Source organism: Neolamprologus brichardi, chromosome 13 (genome assembly GCF_056152115.1).
Source record: "Neolamprologus brichardi isolate AB-2024 chromosome 13, ASM5615211v1, whole genome shotgun sequence".
In the NCBI taxonomy this organism is placed as follows: Eukaryota; Metazoa; Chordata; class Actinopteri; order Cichliformes; family Cichlidae; genus Neolamprologus; species Neolamprologus brichardi.
Genome location: NC_142116.1, coordinates 29,467,958 through 29,485,873, shown reverse-complemented (window position 1 = coordinate 29,485,873; position 17,916 = coordinate 29,467,958). Strand labels below are relative to the sequence as shown.

At 39.4% G+C, this 17,916-nt stretch overlaps 1 protein-coding gene across 3 annotated transcripts in view; it reads right to left on the bottom strand.

Moving 5' to 3' along the window:
• birc6 (baculoviral IAP repeat containing 6) overlaps window positions 1-17,916 on the bottom strand; it is a 112,974-nt gene that overhangs the window by 13,612 nt on the left and 81,446 nt on the right. For all 3 annotated transcript variants that reach the window (XM_087850424.1, XM_087850426.1, XM_087850425.1), the window contains exons 65-70: window positions 10,499-10,721; window positions 9,019-9,164; window positions 5,519-5,629; window positions 4,471-4,688; window positions 1,910-2,071; window positions 1,176-1,253 (exon numbers count right to left, since the gene is read on the bottom strand). In XM_087850424.1, the coding sequence (XP_087706550.1) occupies window positions 1,176-1,253; window positions 1,910-2,071; window positions 4,471-4,688; window positions 5,519-5,629; window positions 9,019-9,164; window positions 10,499-10,721 (938 nt within the window). The remainder of the gene's footprint in view (window positions 1-1,175; window positions 1,254-1,909; window positions 2,072-4,470; window positions 4,689-5,518; window positions 5,630-9,018; window positions 9,165-10,498; window positions 10,722-17,916) is intronic.

The following is a 17,916-nucleotide window of genomic DNA, read 5'->3' as shown; positions in this document are numbered from 1 at the left end:
ATATAAATGGCCCACCCTGTACAATGAGATTCAAGTCCAAATATGTTTTTCCTAAATAGAAACTAATGGTTCCAATTGAGAAATATTAATTTTATAAATTTTGGGACACTGATGGCAAACAATATACAGTTAAAGAAAAGTGAAAAATGTTTAATGATACATCACTAGGAGGGCTAATAATAACTATGCTAGGTTTGAGACTTAAAATAAGTCTTTATGTGGATTACTTATCATTGTATTTTCTTGAATAACAGCTTTAAAACACACTTTGTTTCAATACAGATTTATATGGACCCCATATATAGTCGTATGTATACATGACCCCCTGTAAAAACCCCTGAGCACATACGTTTTTGTTTCTTGCGGTGATCACACTGTTCTTAGTTGCTAAAGTTCAGCTTGTGGAACACTTCTGCGCTTGTCAATGCCAGTTCTCTCAGAGAGACCAGTAAAAGGGCATTGGATGACACCACTGGCAGGAAAATTTTCAATAATCAGTGTGGTACCATACCATTTTAATTTTCAGATTTATTACTGCTCTGTGAACTTGATGCTGAAAGAGGAGTACTGGAAACAATACTGTCACTGGTATATGCACACACATGAAAGAAACACCAGTAAATTCTTCTAGCAAGCAAACACATCAAGAAATAAAGACATGCAGACATCACCCTTTATTGCTAATCCTATTTCAAAATGAATGATATCGAATTTTCAGTTCATCTACATCTGATTTTAGAGAGGCATCTTTATGTCTACATCCAAAGAAAAGTTTAACAAAAAGGGGAAAAAAAGAAATAAAATTAAGATTAGAAACATTTCAGATTAAGAGTCTACAAAATCAAGTCTAATGACAGATGGCATCTTGGGCATACATGCCAACTGATTGCAACTTCCAGATGAGTGATGTGTGTAAGCAGGCATAACCCAGAGGCTAAAATGATAGTGGTTTGTGTTTGGTTTATCAACACCCACACAGTCATAAAGAAAAATAATAACAGAACTTTAAAAAGAATCCTTCATGGTAGCTGTCAGAACCCCAGGGCCATTAATACAAGGTTCCTGGGGCTGTAATGAGAGGGGAGTAATAAACTATAGCCTATGACACAAAGACTGAGACAGAAGCCTGCTGATCCATTGATACAGGTGATTGTTATGATGGAAAACCATCTTACCTGTAAAAAGCTTGAGGTCTGTGGGTTCCATTTCTCTTCTGGTCTCCCGTGCCATGTGTTGAGGATACTTAAACAAACCTGATTAATAAAAGACAAACACAAAACATTATGTGCCAAAATCCATGTGTATTACCAATGTTAAACATACAATATTTAAATCCAGTAGATTTCTGTTACCCCTCTCTCAGACTTAATATAGGATGTGGGCAAATTGTCTGATCTATAGAGTGGTTCAGATATTCACTGAAGCTTGTTTCAGTGAACACACACACACATGTATGCAGCAAAGTGCTCAACCATCTGATCAGATTATCTGCACAGCTTGTTTCTTTTACTTACAGTACCAAAATTCTGAGAGCAGGAGAGTACTTTTTACTCCTCACAACTGTAGGTACCATAGGTAGCAAGTAGAGCTGTTAAAAAAATTGATACTCAGATACTAAGTTATTTTTAAAATTACTATCAGATTATACTCATTTGCAACAGTTGTGAGTCTTCACCACCTGCAGTTGACACTCAGTTGAATAAGCACTGCTGCAGACAGGCAGGCACACAGCCCCTCCTCACAGTAACAGTTTTTTGTACAAAAAAAATATCACAGCAAACTTGGTGAAGCATCTTAATGACAGAGGAAATTTTATAAACGTTACGTTAGTAAATTATTTGTTAGTGAATTGGTTGGCAGATTTTGCAATTAATACACATTTTAAAAAGAAGAAAAAAAATACATTTACTTTGCCATCATTGTAGAGGTTTGGGTTAAAGCGCACACTGTGGCCGCCAGTGGTCTCCAGGTTGACCAGAGGTGGTGAGTTGGGATAGTCTTGGGGAAAATAAACATCAAATTCGAAACAGCCATTGGCATATGGTGTGTCAGCTGGACCAGTGATGAGAACCTATGAAAACGAACAAAAGGGAAAGCTTAAATACAACAAAGCTTAGTTATCAGCTTAGTCATTATCACACTGAAAGAGGGTTAATTGGAGAAAGGTGAATGTACTGATAAAAGTAAATTTAGATTTTAACAAAAGTGCAAATGGCAAAAGTTTTAATGGAGAAATGGCGCAGACACAGCTAATGCTGTTTCACAGCTGCAACAAAGTAATTACAACTCCTTGTCCAGGTCCAAGTCATAGGGGCTGTTGTCACACAACACAGTTAATAAACACAGACGAGGGCAGGGACATTGACTGACCAATAAATGAACAACAAGCTCTCTTTACCACAACAACAAGGATATTGGCTGATAACACTGACAAACAACGGGGACAACTAAGCAGTCACTATGCAATATACTGACAACAGTCGACATAGACCATTTGGCTGCTACATCTCATTAATGAGTATATTTCATTGCTCATTTATACATGCTCGAACAACATCGGAGATCTCTGTCCAGAAGAGCGCAGTCCTGGGAACAGCTAAGATACTGCGCAGGACCCTCAAACTCCCAGGCCTCTGGTAGAGGACCCGAGCTTGAAGGATAAACTAAGCTGGGTGTTGGGGGTGTGTGTGTGTGTGTCTATATATCTATATCTATATATATATATATATATATATATGTATATATGTATATATATATATATATAGACACACAGAGATACATACACACTCTTGTTTTATTCTGATTTCTTACTGTGCAACTTCTGTCAGTGTTCTGCTACTAGAAACTGAATTTCCCAGAGAAACCTACCCGAGGGATTAATAAAGTTCTATCTAAACAACATCACCGGCAAAAAGCAATGACATGACTCTCAGACCACTGAATCTTTTTCCCTTGTCTAAAGTTCACAAATTAAGTCCAAAAGTTTACAAACAGAATCGGCAACCAAGGGCACCTCTAGCAGTCTAAAACCCACTGGGTTAACGTCCTACTTAATACTGGCTACTTGAACAACACAAGTCACTACAGTAGTACGTATAGGGACCAAATAGTCTACAACAATGGGCCAGATAAAAGATTTAAATATTCTATTGAAATCAAGGACTTTCATGGACTTCAGAACAACTTTGATGACCTCAAGTCATCTTAGGAATGAATTTTCAACCTTGGCACATCTTTCTTTTATGAGTTTCTATGATTCCTCTTGGAAAATTATTCAACCTCACTATCAAGTGCTTGAATTAATGCCTCAATTAAAGGTAGGTGTATGGTGCTGCTGGACCAAGTCTGGACTAAGAACTTCTAAATACCTCTAGTGAACATATCCATGCAGGTGCATTGCATAAGAGATTCTATTCACATACTGAAGTGCTCACTGAATTTATATCGGGCATATTCTAGTCTTAAGTAAGGTAGACATGTTTTCTTTTCATAATGCGAACATCCTGACCCTTGTGCAAACGACCACATTGGTCTTGAGTAGTGTTAGGGGTTTTGTAACACTGAGATTATGTAGCAGCTACACTAAGATTCCTGGAGGGCACTGGGTGCCACTCATGCATTAAGGTTATTTTGACATGAACATTCAGGCACATCACTTTCATTGCACTTTCCACCAAAGTCAGTAAATCTGGTGTGGAAGCATTCTGAGACTGAAACTGACTGTGCCACCTGGAGAGTGCTGAATAAATGCAGTTGGCTGTTTGGTTATTAATTTAAGGATGTGGGGTGAGCTACTAGGATGTACTGACCCCTCACAGATCTTGATGTTTCCACCTCATCAGCCACTGTCCCTCTCTGCTCATGCTATTCCTTGGGCCATGCTATTATAGGGGGAAGTTAATTTTGGTAAATTCTGAACATGTTTGCATAACAGGGGCGTTAACTGAGGTCAAAGATATTTTCATACTTCAGTTTGTGATTACAGATAAGAATATACATCCATCCATTGCATTTCTTGACTAACCAATATCAATGTTGCACTGTTGTGTGCAGTGTTTTAATCATATGTCAGCTTTGTTGTTAGTATGCTGTGTCTTTATTTGGAATATTTTTCTGCCAAAATGGAGCTAAACAGATGAGAATTTTGACATTTAGCAAAGGAGACTTTGCCATTAATCAACTTGCGGCGTAAGACCCATTTATCAAATGTCACTAGGGGAATGACTAAGAGCTGCTGATGACAACTCATATGGCAGGAGCACCACAGAAAAACAGCACACAAAAATCTTGGGAGTGTTGATTCACTCACCCACTTCTCACACGAGTGGATTCTACTAAACCCATTCTCAATCAAAACAGTTACTACAACACACAATGTATCCTCTGTATTCTTATCATGCAGTGTGAAGTCATCGTAGCCTGCTATAAATCTGTAGCCCTAAGCCTAAAATAGCGGATGAGCTCTATTACCTTCATGATATCCAGCCTCTCCTCATCGCAGCGGACAAAGACACTCGAAGAAGCAGACAGAGGCAGAGAGGTGGACAGAGTGACAGCCTCTTGGGCAAGGCGGCGAGATCTGGCTGCGCTGTTTGTATCACTGGCGTTCTTCACCTGAGACATGTAGTGGTAGTTCACCTTGAACATCAGCTTTCCATCCTCATCTTCTGATACCATTTCAAAGGTGTCTGGACAGAGAACAGACACACAGGTCAGGATAAGTTCAGCGCATTACTGTGCTCAACCCCATTATAAACACAAGTGAAAATGGAGTTTTTTCTTTTATAAGCCATATTCAAACAGATAAAATGCGATCTAAATTCACGGTAATAATTAAAGCAATAAAGGGAGATGAAATACTGTTTGTGGTCGCGGTATGTTACCCGTTACAGGAAGATCGACCTGCTTTTCTGAGTTTATGATCCTCGTACTCCATTCCAGAATTAATCAGATCTTTTATATTTAGTGCATACTGCACACAACTTTTATTAACATCCTTATGTAACAGGTCTCTTGTTACTTTTTTACCACAAAAAACAAAACAAAAGCGTATAAGTTACTGAACAAGTGCAATATCTTTTATAGCTAAAATGCTACCAAAAAAGCTCAGATATTGCTGTATATTGTTTAAACAATATACTGCTTGAGTCACAACGTGAGAAACATTCAGATGAAACAGCCACCCTGTCTTGAGTTGTCTATTTCTATGCTGTCTGCATACCCAAACACTGTTTACAGTCAAGTCACTTACAATGACCTCAGACATCAACCTGCTTACAAAATCAATTGCAAGACAGCAAAAACAGTGTAATTAATCATGACATGGCTGAGTGGAGAGTGATGGACAAGACAAAAGAGATCAGCTGGATGGGAAAGTAGCCTGATTCTGCTTCCCTTTCAGAATACTGGTGTGAAGACATTAGTAAGCATGTCAGACATGAGATAGAACAAGAAGATTTATAGCAGAATAGTGTATCACGTTTTGTGTGTATATATTTACTGATTGATAGCAACTCACCAAACTGTAGTTTTTTCATGGCAGCTACATATTTTTCCTCCAGAGAGCGGAGTACGGACAGGGGCTTCGGCCGGCTTGACACCTTCCTTGAAGACTCCACTAGTTTCTTCTCTGATAAAGAAAAGGTTGAGAGTAGGGAGCAAAAATATCAAAGCCCAGAATAAGGAAAAAGACCTAGGAATGTGTGTGTTTTATGTTTAGGTGTTTCTCACTGTGCTCATCTTTACCAAAACCTCCCACATGCCCAACAAGTTTGTTATATACTGAGAGTTAATAATAAAAGTCAACTCTACCTCTCACTTATCACATCTGGTTTCAAAACACCAAGACGACAATGACAAATACTCAGCTAGAGGCTTCAAAATGGGATTTCAGAAACCAATGCAACTAAATCCATTTGGTGCACAGTTGTGTGTCTGACCAATGTAGCCAGGACCACTGAACAAAGGGATATTTTCTGTGCATCTAAGAGTCCCTTTAGAAATGGAGTGTTCTTTAACTCAAATGAAGACTGAGGAAGTGCAATATAAATTATGTCCTGCTACATTCACAAATGGAAATTGATGAGGTACAAGCTAAAACCAATACATTCAAATATAAAGGTTCTGTAATAAATTCTTGCTTCATTAAGGTTCTAGTCAATATTCAGTTTTAGTTTGAAGTGTTAAGTCAATTCAGTTTGGAGGCTTCAATTTTAGATGTTGCTGACCTACATTGCATTATATACAGTTATTCAGCCTTGTTTATTTAACTCAAGGCGCTATAAAGGGATGAGTTATTTCTGAGACTTTCGGATAAATAATGAATTTCAATCAGCATACATTACCGTCTATTAGTGTTACATTTAGTAACTATATTTTCTGAGATTAATGCATAATAATACTGTCTTCACCTAGCTACCAAGACATATAAGCAACAAGGCAATTAAATAGTATTGTGACAAAATATTTTACAATTCAGCGGTTGGCTCATAGTTGCTGGCCCACTGAGGTGATCTCAGCAGCTTTCACAAACACAGGAAAAATGATAGAAGTGATAAAACAAGAATGGGTCAAAGGCTATGCTCTCCATTTCCACTGCTGAGATTAAGTGTAAAAAGGAAATAGTGGCAACAGCAGCAATATAATTACAATATAAGACTCAATTTTTTTTTTGTCTGCCTACTCTATAGAGCAAAGGCACAGCTAATTGTCCTGGAAGATTTCAAAGACGAAGACCAACTCAATGGATGAATACGCAGATCTTTTACAGAATGTAAAAGATAATCTAGACAACCTATTCCACAGAAAATGTTGCCCTCTTACTTGAAAGATCTATGATTGGCCAATGTTTTCTGTGGAATAGATTATCTAAAGCTTTCAAATATAACCTAGAATTCAGGATTTCTGCAAGTGTGCTAACAGACATGAACCCTATAATTGCAATATGCTCAAAAGTAGGGATGCACCGATACCGATACTGGTATCGGGTCCGATACTGTAAAACGTGTGTGTACTCATACTCGTAAAAGTTAACAGATACCATGAACCGATACTAAATTATTTCATTAATCAGAGGGTGGCTTGTCATTTCTGTTGTAGTTTTTTTAGATTGGCCACTAGGGGGCCAATTATTATTTTATTTATTATTTATTTTATAATTTTTTATATTTTATTATTTATTTAATAATAATTATTTTGTTTGTTTGTTTACAATATGGACACTGCAATAATTTAAAAGTTTATTTTATTCGCAAACCTAATTTGTATTTATTTTATTATTACAGAAGTGTTTATTTATTATTCTGAAAGTTTGAGACAATAGTTCAGTGATATTTTGTAAAATTACAATGTGGAGACTCTGCAATAATTTAACAGAAGTGCTTATTTTTCACTTGAAATTTTTTTGTGGTCATTTTTATTAAGATTTTATTTTTTATCGGCAGGAAATATAATAAAACCTGTCTTCCAATTAATTGTATTTGTGTGTGTGTGTGGTAGAAGTATCGTTTTTTGTACTCTGTATCAGCAAGTACTCAGATCCAAGTATCGGTATCGTATCGGTTTGAAAAAATTGGTATCGTTGCATCCCTACTCAAAAGTACTCTACTCCTCCACCATTAAATCAAATTCACAGTTTTTTCCTGCTCTCAAGCACATCAACAGTCATCAATTGCGAGACAATTATTTACAAGCTCGAGAAAGAATATTATACAATTTTTCCATAAAGATATGTTTAACAAACAGAACTGCAATTGAATCTTGGAGAAATACAAACTGTAGAGAGCAGTGGCTGATATCATTATCTGGCCTGTTCAGATAACTGAACACTTCAAAGGGACTTTTTCTTTTCTCAGTCAATATAATCAAAAAAGAGGAGGATGGTAACTCATGTCAGAGACATTTCTTAAAGCCTTTACACTAATTAAAAGATTATTCATGTATTGTGCACTAATGCTGCAAAGCTATACACTGGACAACTCTGCATAATTGGTAATCATAGAGCCCTTTGCCATATGAATTTCTTTACATGAAATGACAGAACATTAATCTTTATCTATAGCCCCCTACCTCACATGCACACTTCCATCAAGTCTAATAGCTAGCTCCCCACCTAAGTGCTCAGTTAGATGACCAATTTATGTAGACAGAGCATAAAAACTTAATGCAGGGAGTAGCAAGAAATGGATGGGCGGGGGAAACCTAATATTGTAATACTGTGAAGCAACACAGAAACAGGAAAGGTGTCATGCTTCATCATGACACAGACATTTTACTGATGGCGCTGCTACCTTAAGATGGCTAATGATTTGTCTCCCTTTATTTTTCGATGTCTTATACATGTTAGGTCATATGTACTTTGGCCTTTTCTATTCTTCAGTCTGAATCTTGTGTTACAATTTTAACTGACTGTTTATCTTTGTAGGGCTCATACGACATTTCAGAACCCACCTTGGAGGAGGGAGAAAAAAAAACAAAACATAGGCCAAGGAATGTGGAGCAAATTTAAACAAGACATCAGAACAAATTTCCCACGTGTGGGACTAATAAAGGTTATCTTATCTTAGTAGCATATAGTCCATCATCCACCACAAAAGCTACAGGGTAACATTAGCAGATTTAGATAACAGTGAATGTGACCTCCAGTTTCAGACAGTTTGGTCAAGTTCAAATTTTCAATAACAGTCCAATGGTGTCCTTGATTGAAATTAAATTGTCGGGCTGCAGTCAGTCATTTAGACTTTGATAAGCTAAAGACAATAGATCTCTACCTGCTAAAATCATTCAGCTCAAGTTGTGACACGGGGAATTTGGAGGGAGGGGCGTCTCAGAGCTTCACATTATTTTTAAAAAATATTTGATTTCAAAACTTGTTTTTATACAAATCTGGGTATGTGCTGTGTTCACTTAAATGACCTGAGAGCCTTCAAATTTAGAGCAAACAGTGCAGAGAACGAGAACTTGGCAAACACAGTTGTTTTTTTAGGTAATAAAGCCTCATGTTAGGCTGTGTATACATACCCTGGTTGGCCTGCCGTAGGTTTGTAGTAGCAGCGTAGACTATCTCAGCTGTCCTCTGGATGTCAGGCACCAGCAGAGTCAAACCCTCGGGCTCTGGGTCTGAGCTCTCTGATTTTGCCACACCTTTACTTTTATCTTTCTTTGACCTGGAACACACACAGATTGTGCTGTTTAATAACTTGTTTTTTTTTTTAGAAATTTTTCTGAAACAAAAGATGATTATATGGATGCACATTTTATTGCTATAAATTATTATTATTGTTATTATTATTAAGATCTGTTGCCTGTTATTTAAATTATCCACTTCTCTGGGAATATAACCACGTCAGTAATCCAGATAACAATCCCCATCCCCAGTTCACACATTTTTACTTTGAAAGAAAATAAAATTGCTATATAAGATAACGTGTTTGTGTGGTGCTTCTCTTCCATGGCCACTCTTAGAACTTTGCTCTGCACATTTTAAAACAGTATCTTACATTCTGCCAAATATATGGGCCCAACAGCTGCTTTCATCAACACAGAATTGTGACTTAAAAATGAAGACAAGTCTCTAGGAAACACAGCTGACAGTTCAAGTGATTACTCTCAGTGCCTGGGTATTTTTCTTCAGTTTAAAAAAAAAATTAAAGTTCCTATTTTGTGTGTGGACCTGGAATGTGAGAACTGTGCGTGTATTATGTCCTATGGCCATCAAAATGATGGCAATGCAATAAAGGTCTGTCATTTTAAATGACATCTGTCCCTTAGGTTATATCACAGACATTCTCATTACACCTGACATGGATTCTAAACTCCTGTGGCTCAAAATCTTACCTGCACCAACCACTATATGCCTTCAATAAGCTATCTCGCTCTCACTAACTTGTTATGAACTATAAGGTTTGCTGCCCCTTGGTATGTTAAATAAACTATGCTGGCAGCATGACAGCTACTGAAACATTCATGGCAGGCATTTTCTAAAAATACCTTCAAATGCATCATTCATAACAAGGCACTGTGACATGTATGTACACAGTGTGTGTGTGTGTCAATCTCACTACAGTATGTTGTCAAAAAGCTTACAGCAGCAGTGGTTGAGCTGAGCATGCTGGATATAATAAAAAATGCACATACATGCACAGGCAGTGTCCCTTTTGGGGTACATTTTAATGGTAAGTGTGAATACAGCTTGAGATATAAAGAGCCCATCTTCAGCAGTATTGTTTCTTAATGATAATGAAGAACTGGGATAGTAAGGTCTTGGCTACATCCAATATTCAACTTAAATTTGTGGTGACATAAAGGATCTGATTTTTGTAATCTAAAATGCAATGAAAAAGTCTTAAGACTTGGTACCAAAAAAACAAAACAAATAAACAAAAGAAGCCCATAAATGGTTTAAATAATTTAGATCACTTAAAAATTTAAAACCTTAAACTCATTAAAGCTTTCTATTAAGGTGAAAAGAGTTATTCCCATTTGATTTTATTTGTGTCACCTGAGGCGATTGGTGTATGTGTCCACGCATGTTTTCATCTTTGCCAGCAGCATCCCAACAGAGGTTTGGCCCTCAGCATGCTCTTCGTCCTCTTCTTCCTCATCCTGGCCTGGGTCTCCAGTCAGAGGCAGCAGCAGAGGAACCAGTGCCGTGCAGGTAGAAATGGCCCTCAGCAGCTCCAGTAGTGCTCGATAGAGGGGGACGTGGCGTGCCATATCTAGAACTGTAGAGACAACGTGGATACAGCGTTACATGTTTACTGGTAGATATAACCTAATCTAGGGTCACCATTCCCAACATCATGGTTCAGAAAACTGATTGCTGTGAAGTTGCTCACCATCTAACCACGTGTGTTCAGTGCTGCCACTATTGACATAATTCAATATTTCAGCAGAACTTATGAACAAAGTAGTGGAGTCCTTTCTGCAGCTTCCAGACACTTGTGAAGGCAAACTAATGACTAAAGACTTCTGCCCTGTAGCCTAAAGGAGATGGAGGTTTTCCAACAACATAACAAAGACTTAGTCCTATGTAATAGCTTTCCAGAATTTCAAATAAAAGCTGCAGTATTACACTTTGTTTTGTATAACAATTTAAAAAAAGTAGAATTTCACAAGAAAACATTAATTTCACAAGAAAACACTTATTATTGTAATAAGTGCATACCTCTGCTGAACAAAGAAAGAAGAAAAAGTCAGATGCTATGAGATTGCAGAGAATGTGGGTGTTGTAAGAACATGATCGATCAATACGACTTTGAGATGGCAAACTTGTGAAAAGTTGTAAAAAACCAAACCTTTATCAGCAGTGTCACAAGCTTTAAAGAGCAGGGCATGTGTCATAGAATAGGAAATAATGCCAAACCCTGAATACACCAGGAATATCACAAGTCTTTAAGATGAAAACAGTATCTGAGGTAGACACTGAGAGCTTGGTACTGAGCAGATATGATTGGTGTGTGTGTGTGTGTGTGTGTGTGTGTGTGTGTGTGTGTGTGTCAGTCAATCAGTGGTCTATCTCTGTCCTATCTAAAGTCACAAACCAAACCTGACAGCTCTTACTTCTTGTCAACAAGTGAGGTCTGAAATAACAGGATGTGGATGGCCCTGGAGCCTGAGTCAGCTAGAGACGTATGCTGAATGGAGGTTTGTGCTCAGCAGCACACACGTTGAGAAACGGTCTCTTTGCTTTCTCTGCTCTCTACATTTTCTTTTTCTATAATAATTATGAGATGTCATATCCCATCAACACAAACATTTTACGAGAAAGAAAGGTTATGTATATAACCCTGGCTCTCTGAGTAGCATGAGTGAGTGTCTCACTATGGGAACGCCTCCTGTGTGACCTCATCAGAAGCTCAAATGACATTACACCGGTTAAGTGACACTCATGTCAGGAGGGGCTAGTGCATCCCTATATAATAGGCTGACATAGCATCAGATATCATTCAAAACAAGTCCACCTCTTCCTCACTTCCATATCAAGGAGGGTGGTCTAGTGAGACACTAACTCCCTCATGCCATTTAGAGAACAACAATGTGTGAGGTTTAGACACAGTCTTTCCCATATGTGGTTAAGAACAGGAAACAAACAGCTGGTCATTTTTTCTGACACTGGGTTCTGTCCATATAAATATGCAGAGCACAGACTAGACACAAGGTGTGCAGCTGCTGTTGCTCCTTTGAGGTGAAAGGTGGTGTGTAAAAGGTCGGCAGTTCTACAGGGGAACATGTGCTGACAACCTTTGGGATATAGGCGAGGTTGAGCCGCATATTGACCTAAGTATTATCTGAGGAGAACTGAATGCATGACTGATGCACACAGAGATCGTGGATTTCTCCTCCTAAATGCTTAGCCAAAGCTGAAACAATCAATAGAGCTGTCTTCAAGGACAGAAATTTTACCTAAACATCTTCCAGGGGTTCATATGGGAAACAGGATAACGCAGCTAATACTGTGAGAAGGTCCCACGATGGAGCCAGTGGCCTAGATTTAGGCAATTTACAGCGTGGACCCTTCATGAGACAGCATATTAAACAGTTTTCCCCTCAAAACCAATACGGCAGGCTGAAATTGCTGCCAAATACACTTTAATGGTGGAGAGGGCTTTACCCCTCTCAATCAGGGCCTGAAAAGGGATTGGCTGTCATTGTAAGCACCACTTTTCAAACACACGTCACTTGTGCTCATATAGCAGTAGATGATGAACACTAGAACACTGAATACTGTCAATAACACTATGAGGGAGCCCCACTGAGTTTATTAAACCACTCACATAGAGCTAGCCTCTCTGGGTTGGGGTGGAATACTTCCCCCTGGGCCGGAGACAGGAGGTCTCTGTGTAGTGGTAACAGCCAACACAGCAGCTGGAAATTCTCTGAAAGCTAGTGCTTCCCTGGCCAGTGTGGGGCTATCAGGATCATAGAGTGACCTATAGATAGGGAGTCTAGGCTGAGCCCTATCAAAGTAATGGTTGAGTTCTCCTCAATATGCTCTTTTTCACATTTATCTGGAAATCTAAACGCTCCAGATAATGTATAACAGCATCTGTGTGACAAGCCGCTTCCTGGCGGGTTGGGGCTTCTACCACCCAGTCGTTGATGTATGTGGCCATTGAGCAGGGCCATGCTGGTGTCCCATCACCTGAGACAGGGCCGACGGGCACGTCTGCATTCTGACAACGTTCTGCATTATGGCACACAGCATTGCTCTGTTTTTCAGCATGTTTGATTTTTTCCAAGTGTTTTACAACACTTGACAGCGCCTTAGGGGAACTACCCGGATGTGCATGTCTGGAATTTTTTTTTTTTTTTAAATACAGAACACATGAGAGAAGTGCTTGTGAAACAACACTTCAAACTTTGGCTCTGTTGGGTCCAGTGACAGGAACGCTGGCTCGAGTTCTGCACTTTGTATGAAACATGTCCCGTTGAACTTGCTCTGGAACACAGGTGGGTGGAGGAAGAGCGGCCCTCCCTGTGTTTGCGTGGATTCTCCCTGGGTACTCCGGCTTTCTCCCACAGTCCAAAGGAACTCTAAATTGGTAAATGGTAAATGGTAAATGGACTGATTCTTATATAGCGCTTTTCTGCTCTCTCGGAGCACTCAAAGCGCTCTATACAACATGCCACATTCACCCAATCACACCCATTCTCACAAGCACTTTATCTATACTTAGTGCTATATTTAACTACATTCACACACATTCATACTCCGATGGATGCATCGGAGAGCAACTTGGGGTTAGTATCTTGCCCAAGGATACTTGACATGCAGACTGGAGGAGCCAAGGATCGAACCACCAACCTTCCGATCAGTAGGTGACCTGCTCTACCTCCTGAGCTACAGCCACCCATGAATTGCCCATAGGTGTGGATGTGGGTGTGAACGTTAGCGCGAATGGTTATCTCTGTCTATGTGTTCACGCTGCGACAGACTGGTGACCTGTCCAGGGTGTACCCCCCTCTCGCCCTAAGATAGCTGAGATAGGCTCCAGCCCCCCGCAACCCTGAAAAGAATAAGCGCAAGTGGATGGATGGATGTGGTATCTGGTTTAGCTGTCATGGCCTCTTCTAGCTCAGCTTAGTAAGCCATTACCATGGAGGAGATGTTGTGGGCTCTTACCGACAGAGCCGCTGCCTTGTAGCACTTATCCATAAGGCTAGACTAAAAGCGGTCTGTCTTGGAGGGGAGGGATGGAGCCGATGAGGATAGAGACGTCCTCGGGTGAAGATGGCTTACTACCAATGGCTCCACTTGCGGCATCTGGCGGAGGCTGACAGACTCCATCCCCCTTACAATCCAGCAGGGAGCTCCCCACGATGGGGTGTTTTCTCACTGTATGGCTTTGCTTTCCACGTCACCGCTATCTCATTGAGTAGCTCCGGGAAAACAGGCAACATATACTTCCCTGGGGTTTTTTTTGCATTTGGCAATTTCTTACCATCAAAACAAGATTTTACAACCCCAGTTTGGACTGCGGGCCACAGATTGTAGACCCTAGCAGCTTCGGACTTGTACATTTTCCTGCACGTCGGCATCCAGGGGAGACGACGGTGACAATTTTTCAACCTCGCTGGTAGCTGAGGGCTTTGCAGCCCAGCGGCCACACAAACCCAGAGACCTCATGGAGCCGCAACCCACAGTGCTCAAGATCAAGCTGCAGTCCACACCACCGCGTAGCACCAGAAAACATACAGAAAGGCCTCTACCAGAGCCCAAAACACCCTCAAGCATGTCTTAGGTAAGAATATATGTACGACCATAAATAACAGTGAACTTGCCTAGATGCTTAGCTACTTCACACTGGGCAAAAGAGCTTTTTTGTTAAGTCAGTCTTGTAGTTCTATTTCAAGATGTTTGAAGATATTCCACAGTGTTTGACAATGTCTCTTTTTCAAGGTTTGGCTGCCTTCGGTAAAAGTCTGATGACAAGTAGCCACAGGAATGGAGAAAGGGATTCCGAAAGTGTTTGAAAGAGGTTGCTTGTTGTTTTGTTTTGTTTTTTAGGAAATAAACTATTTGGCAAATGTGATTTATGACTCAGTGTTGGGCTCATTTTCAGTTATTGTTTGTTGGTTGCATAAAGCAGCACCTTACAGAAGCCATCGAATACAAGGGTCTGTAGAGACAGTACAAAAAGTCTGAACAGGCTAACTATGTAAGCCATATCATTTTCTTCAAAGGGATATCTACTTGTGTGTGTGTTGCCTTGAAGTGTCAGCCTCCGCTCTTGTTTGTGGCTCCCAGACTGTTTTACATTTATATTGAAATTTCCAAGTCCTTTCTGTTCTACTCCTAGCATCTGCACAACACTGAGCTTTAATCCTTTAACCACTGTCTGTGGATGACACCTTGCAAGAAATCTCAATCGCCTTTTGATACATCTATGTAATTTCTGGGGGCAATCGAATCTGAATTCCTCCTCCTATGAATTGTCAATGTCCGGTTGTTTTCTCCAACCTTAAAAGAAAGAGGAAACCAATTTAAGCAGGCTCTACTGAATGGGGAAAAAAAGAATATTCGAGCATCTTTTAAGCACATAAGCAAAACACAAGATTAAAATCAGACAGTTTCAGAAGGAACATGGGCATTAGAAAGCATATTCCCATGTTGACCACCACAAAAATGTTAGTTTTTCAATTTTTACTGCTTTAAAGACACAGCAAAAACCTCTGTTTGAGCAAAACATATAATTTGTTTTGACACTTTCTATAAGCAAAAGTAATATTTCTATGCTTTTTTAACATGGCAAGTGTAAATGGACTGGTTCTTATATAGTGCTTCTTCATACCACCTGGCTGATTCAACTATACACACACACACTCATACTTCAATGAACTCCTCAACTTGTGGTTTCTGAGCTACAAGCCGCGCTTTGAGACCTAAAGGGGAACCATTAACCTGATTTATTATTAGGGTTCAGATTAGCTTTGCAAATTTCAGTGTAAAATAATTTAATTTAAAATTCTTTGGAAACCACTCTTTGCAAAGTCACAGGTCCTGTAATCAGTAACCTTTTTCCCACAGAAAACACCAAGCTCAGCTATGAAATGTTTGGTTCCAACATTTGTTGAAATATGAGCTTAATCTTAATCCACAGAAATGTGTCATGGGCAAAAGATGTACTTGGGAATATTGACATTTATAATATTTAAACTAGCGTGACAGAGTTTTTAGTTTCAAAGTGAAACGACTCAACAACTACTGGATGGAACATCCATATTACACACAGACAGATTCTAACAATTTCTGCCAATCCAAAATGTGCAGAACACTCATTTGGATATCACAGCTCTCTCTGAATAAATTAATATCCATGATATCTGTAGTCTCCATCACCAAATGGAAAACTGAACAATGATGTAGAGCAAACGGCAAAGACAAGAATCTGACCTTTTGTGCTCAGCCACAAGATGAGCTGCAACCCAAAGAGGATGAACATCCATCAAAACTATGACCATTCTGGTAGTGCTGACCTGCAGTCATTGCAGCACTGAGAACAGAGAATCTCCACTCTGTGTGATTTAAGGCCTTCAGAGGGCAATATGGAGACAGGTGTTTGGCGCAGCAATTCTGGATGTTCAGCCTGATTAATAGTTATCAGGCCTATAGACCTGTAGGAAAGCACCTGTGATGAATTAGTGTGGCATGTATTAGAGCTGCTTGAAACAAAAGTATTACTGCTGGATCCTGTTCACCCATTTAATCTCCGCTAGTTTTAAATCAATCGTCTTACTGAAGTTATGCATCCATATGTTGCATACCTCCAGAAACACAGTGATGTTAAGATGTAAATATTAATGGCAGTCTTCGATTAAAGTCTCTTTAGTAGACAGAAGCAGTAATTTTCTCCACTAACTTTTCAATTAATCACTGTGTTAATTTAAAGCCATACTGACAATTTTTGGTGTCAAAAAACAGTGTCCACATTTAGATTCTGTGTTGGCTGATGCTCCTGTCTGCTTGGGGATGGGGAGTAATTTACGGTTGGTCACATACTGTGGATCAGAACAGTTATTTCAGGGAAACAGAGTAAAATACTGTGAGCTGTAGGTCCCCTTCTTTATTTAAAAGGCCAACATTTGTCTGCTCATTACAACAAAGCTTACTTCTTGTGAACGAAGAATTTTAAATACCAGAGTGCTCATCAATCCAAAACAAGACAAATGATCTAAAGGAGAAAATTCATGACTATTGCTTCTTACCATAGAAGGGGGAGTGCTGCTAAAATGACACAGAATCTAAGAATTAGAGCCAAACATAATTAGAACTGTTAATTAGCCACTGTAAGAAAAACACCTAATAGGAAGGACGACATAAGAAGAAACGCCTGCTCTCAAAATGTTAAAATGCAAGTACACACACTTTTAATTTGAAGGTTTTATGCATCAAGATAATTCACAAGTAGAATAGATTTGAGACAGTTGACAATCTTCCCAGAAGCGGACATCCCAGCAAATTCACTGCATGACCAGACTGTGCAATGGTCAGAGAAACTGGGAGGAGAAAAAAAGCTCAGCTCAGACTCGGCCCATTAAATGTTACAATTCCTCATGACCTCCTGGATGGTTTGCTTAGAAGGGCTGCCATAAGAATGCCTCATCCTTCTAAAAAGAACACAGCAGCAGATCTTAGATTTGCAAAGCAGCATTTGAATAAATCACAAGACTTCTGAAACAACACTCCCTTTTTACTAGGTGAGGAAAAGTGTTAGCATGTAGCATGTTCTGTCAACCGTTCACACCCGGCCATACAAGAACTTCTTTCAATGCTTCTTCTACAGAAAGGCTTTCTATCATTCACATTCATACTGATGGATATACTTTAGAGACTAACTGCTGATTAGAGTGACTGCCCTGGATGACCTGCTCTTCCTCCTGAGCTACAACCACCTCAGATGCTTTATTAATCATTAA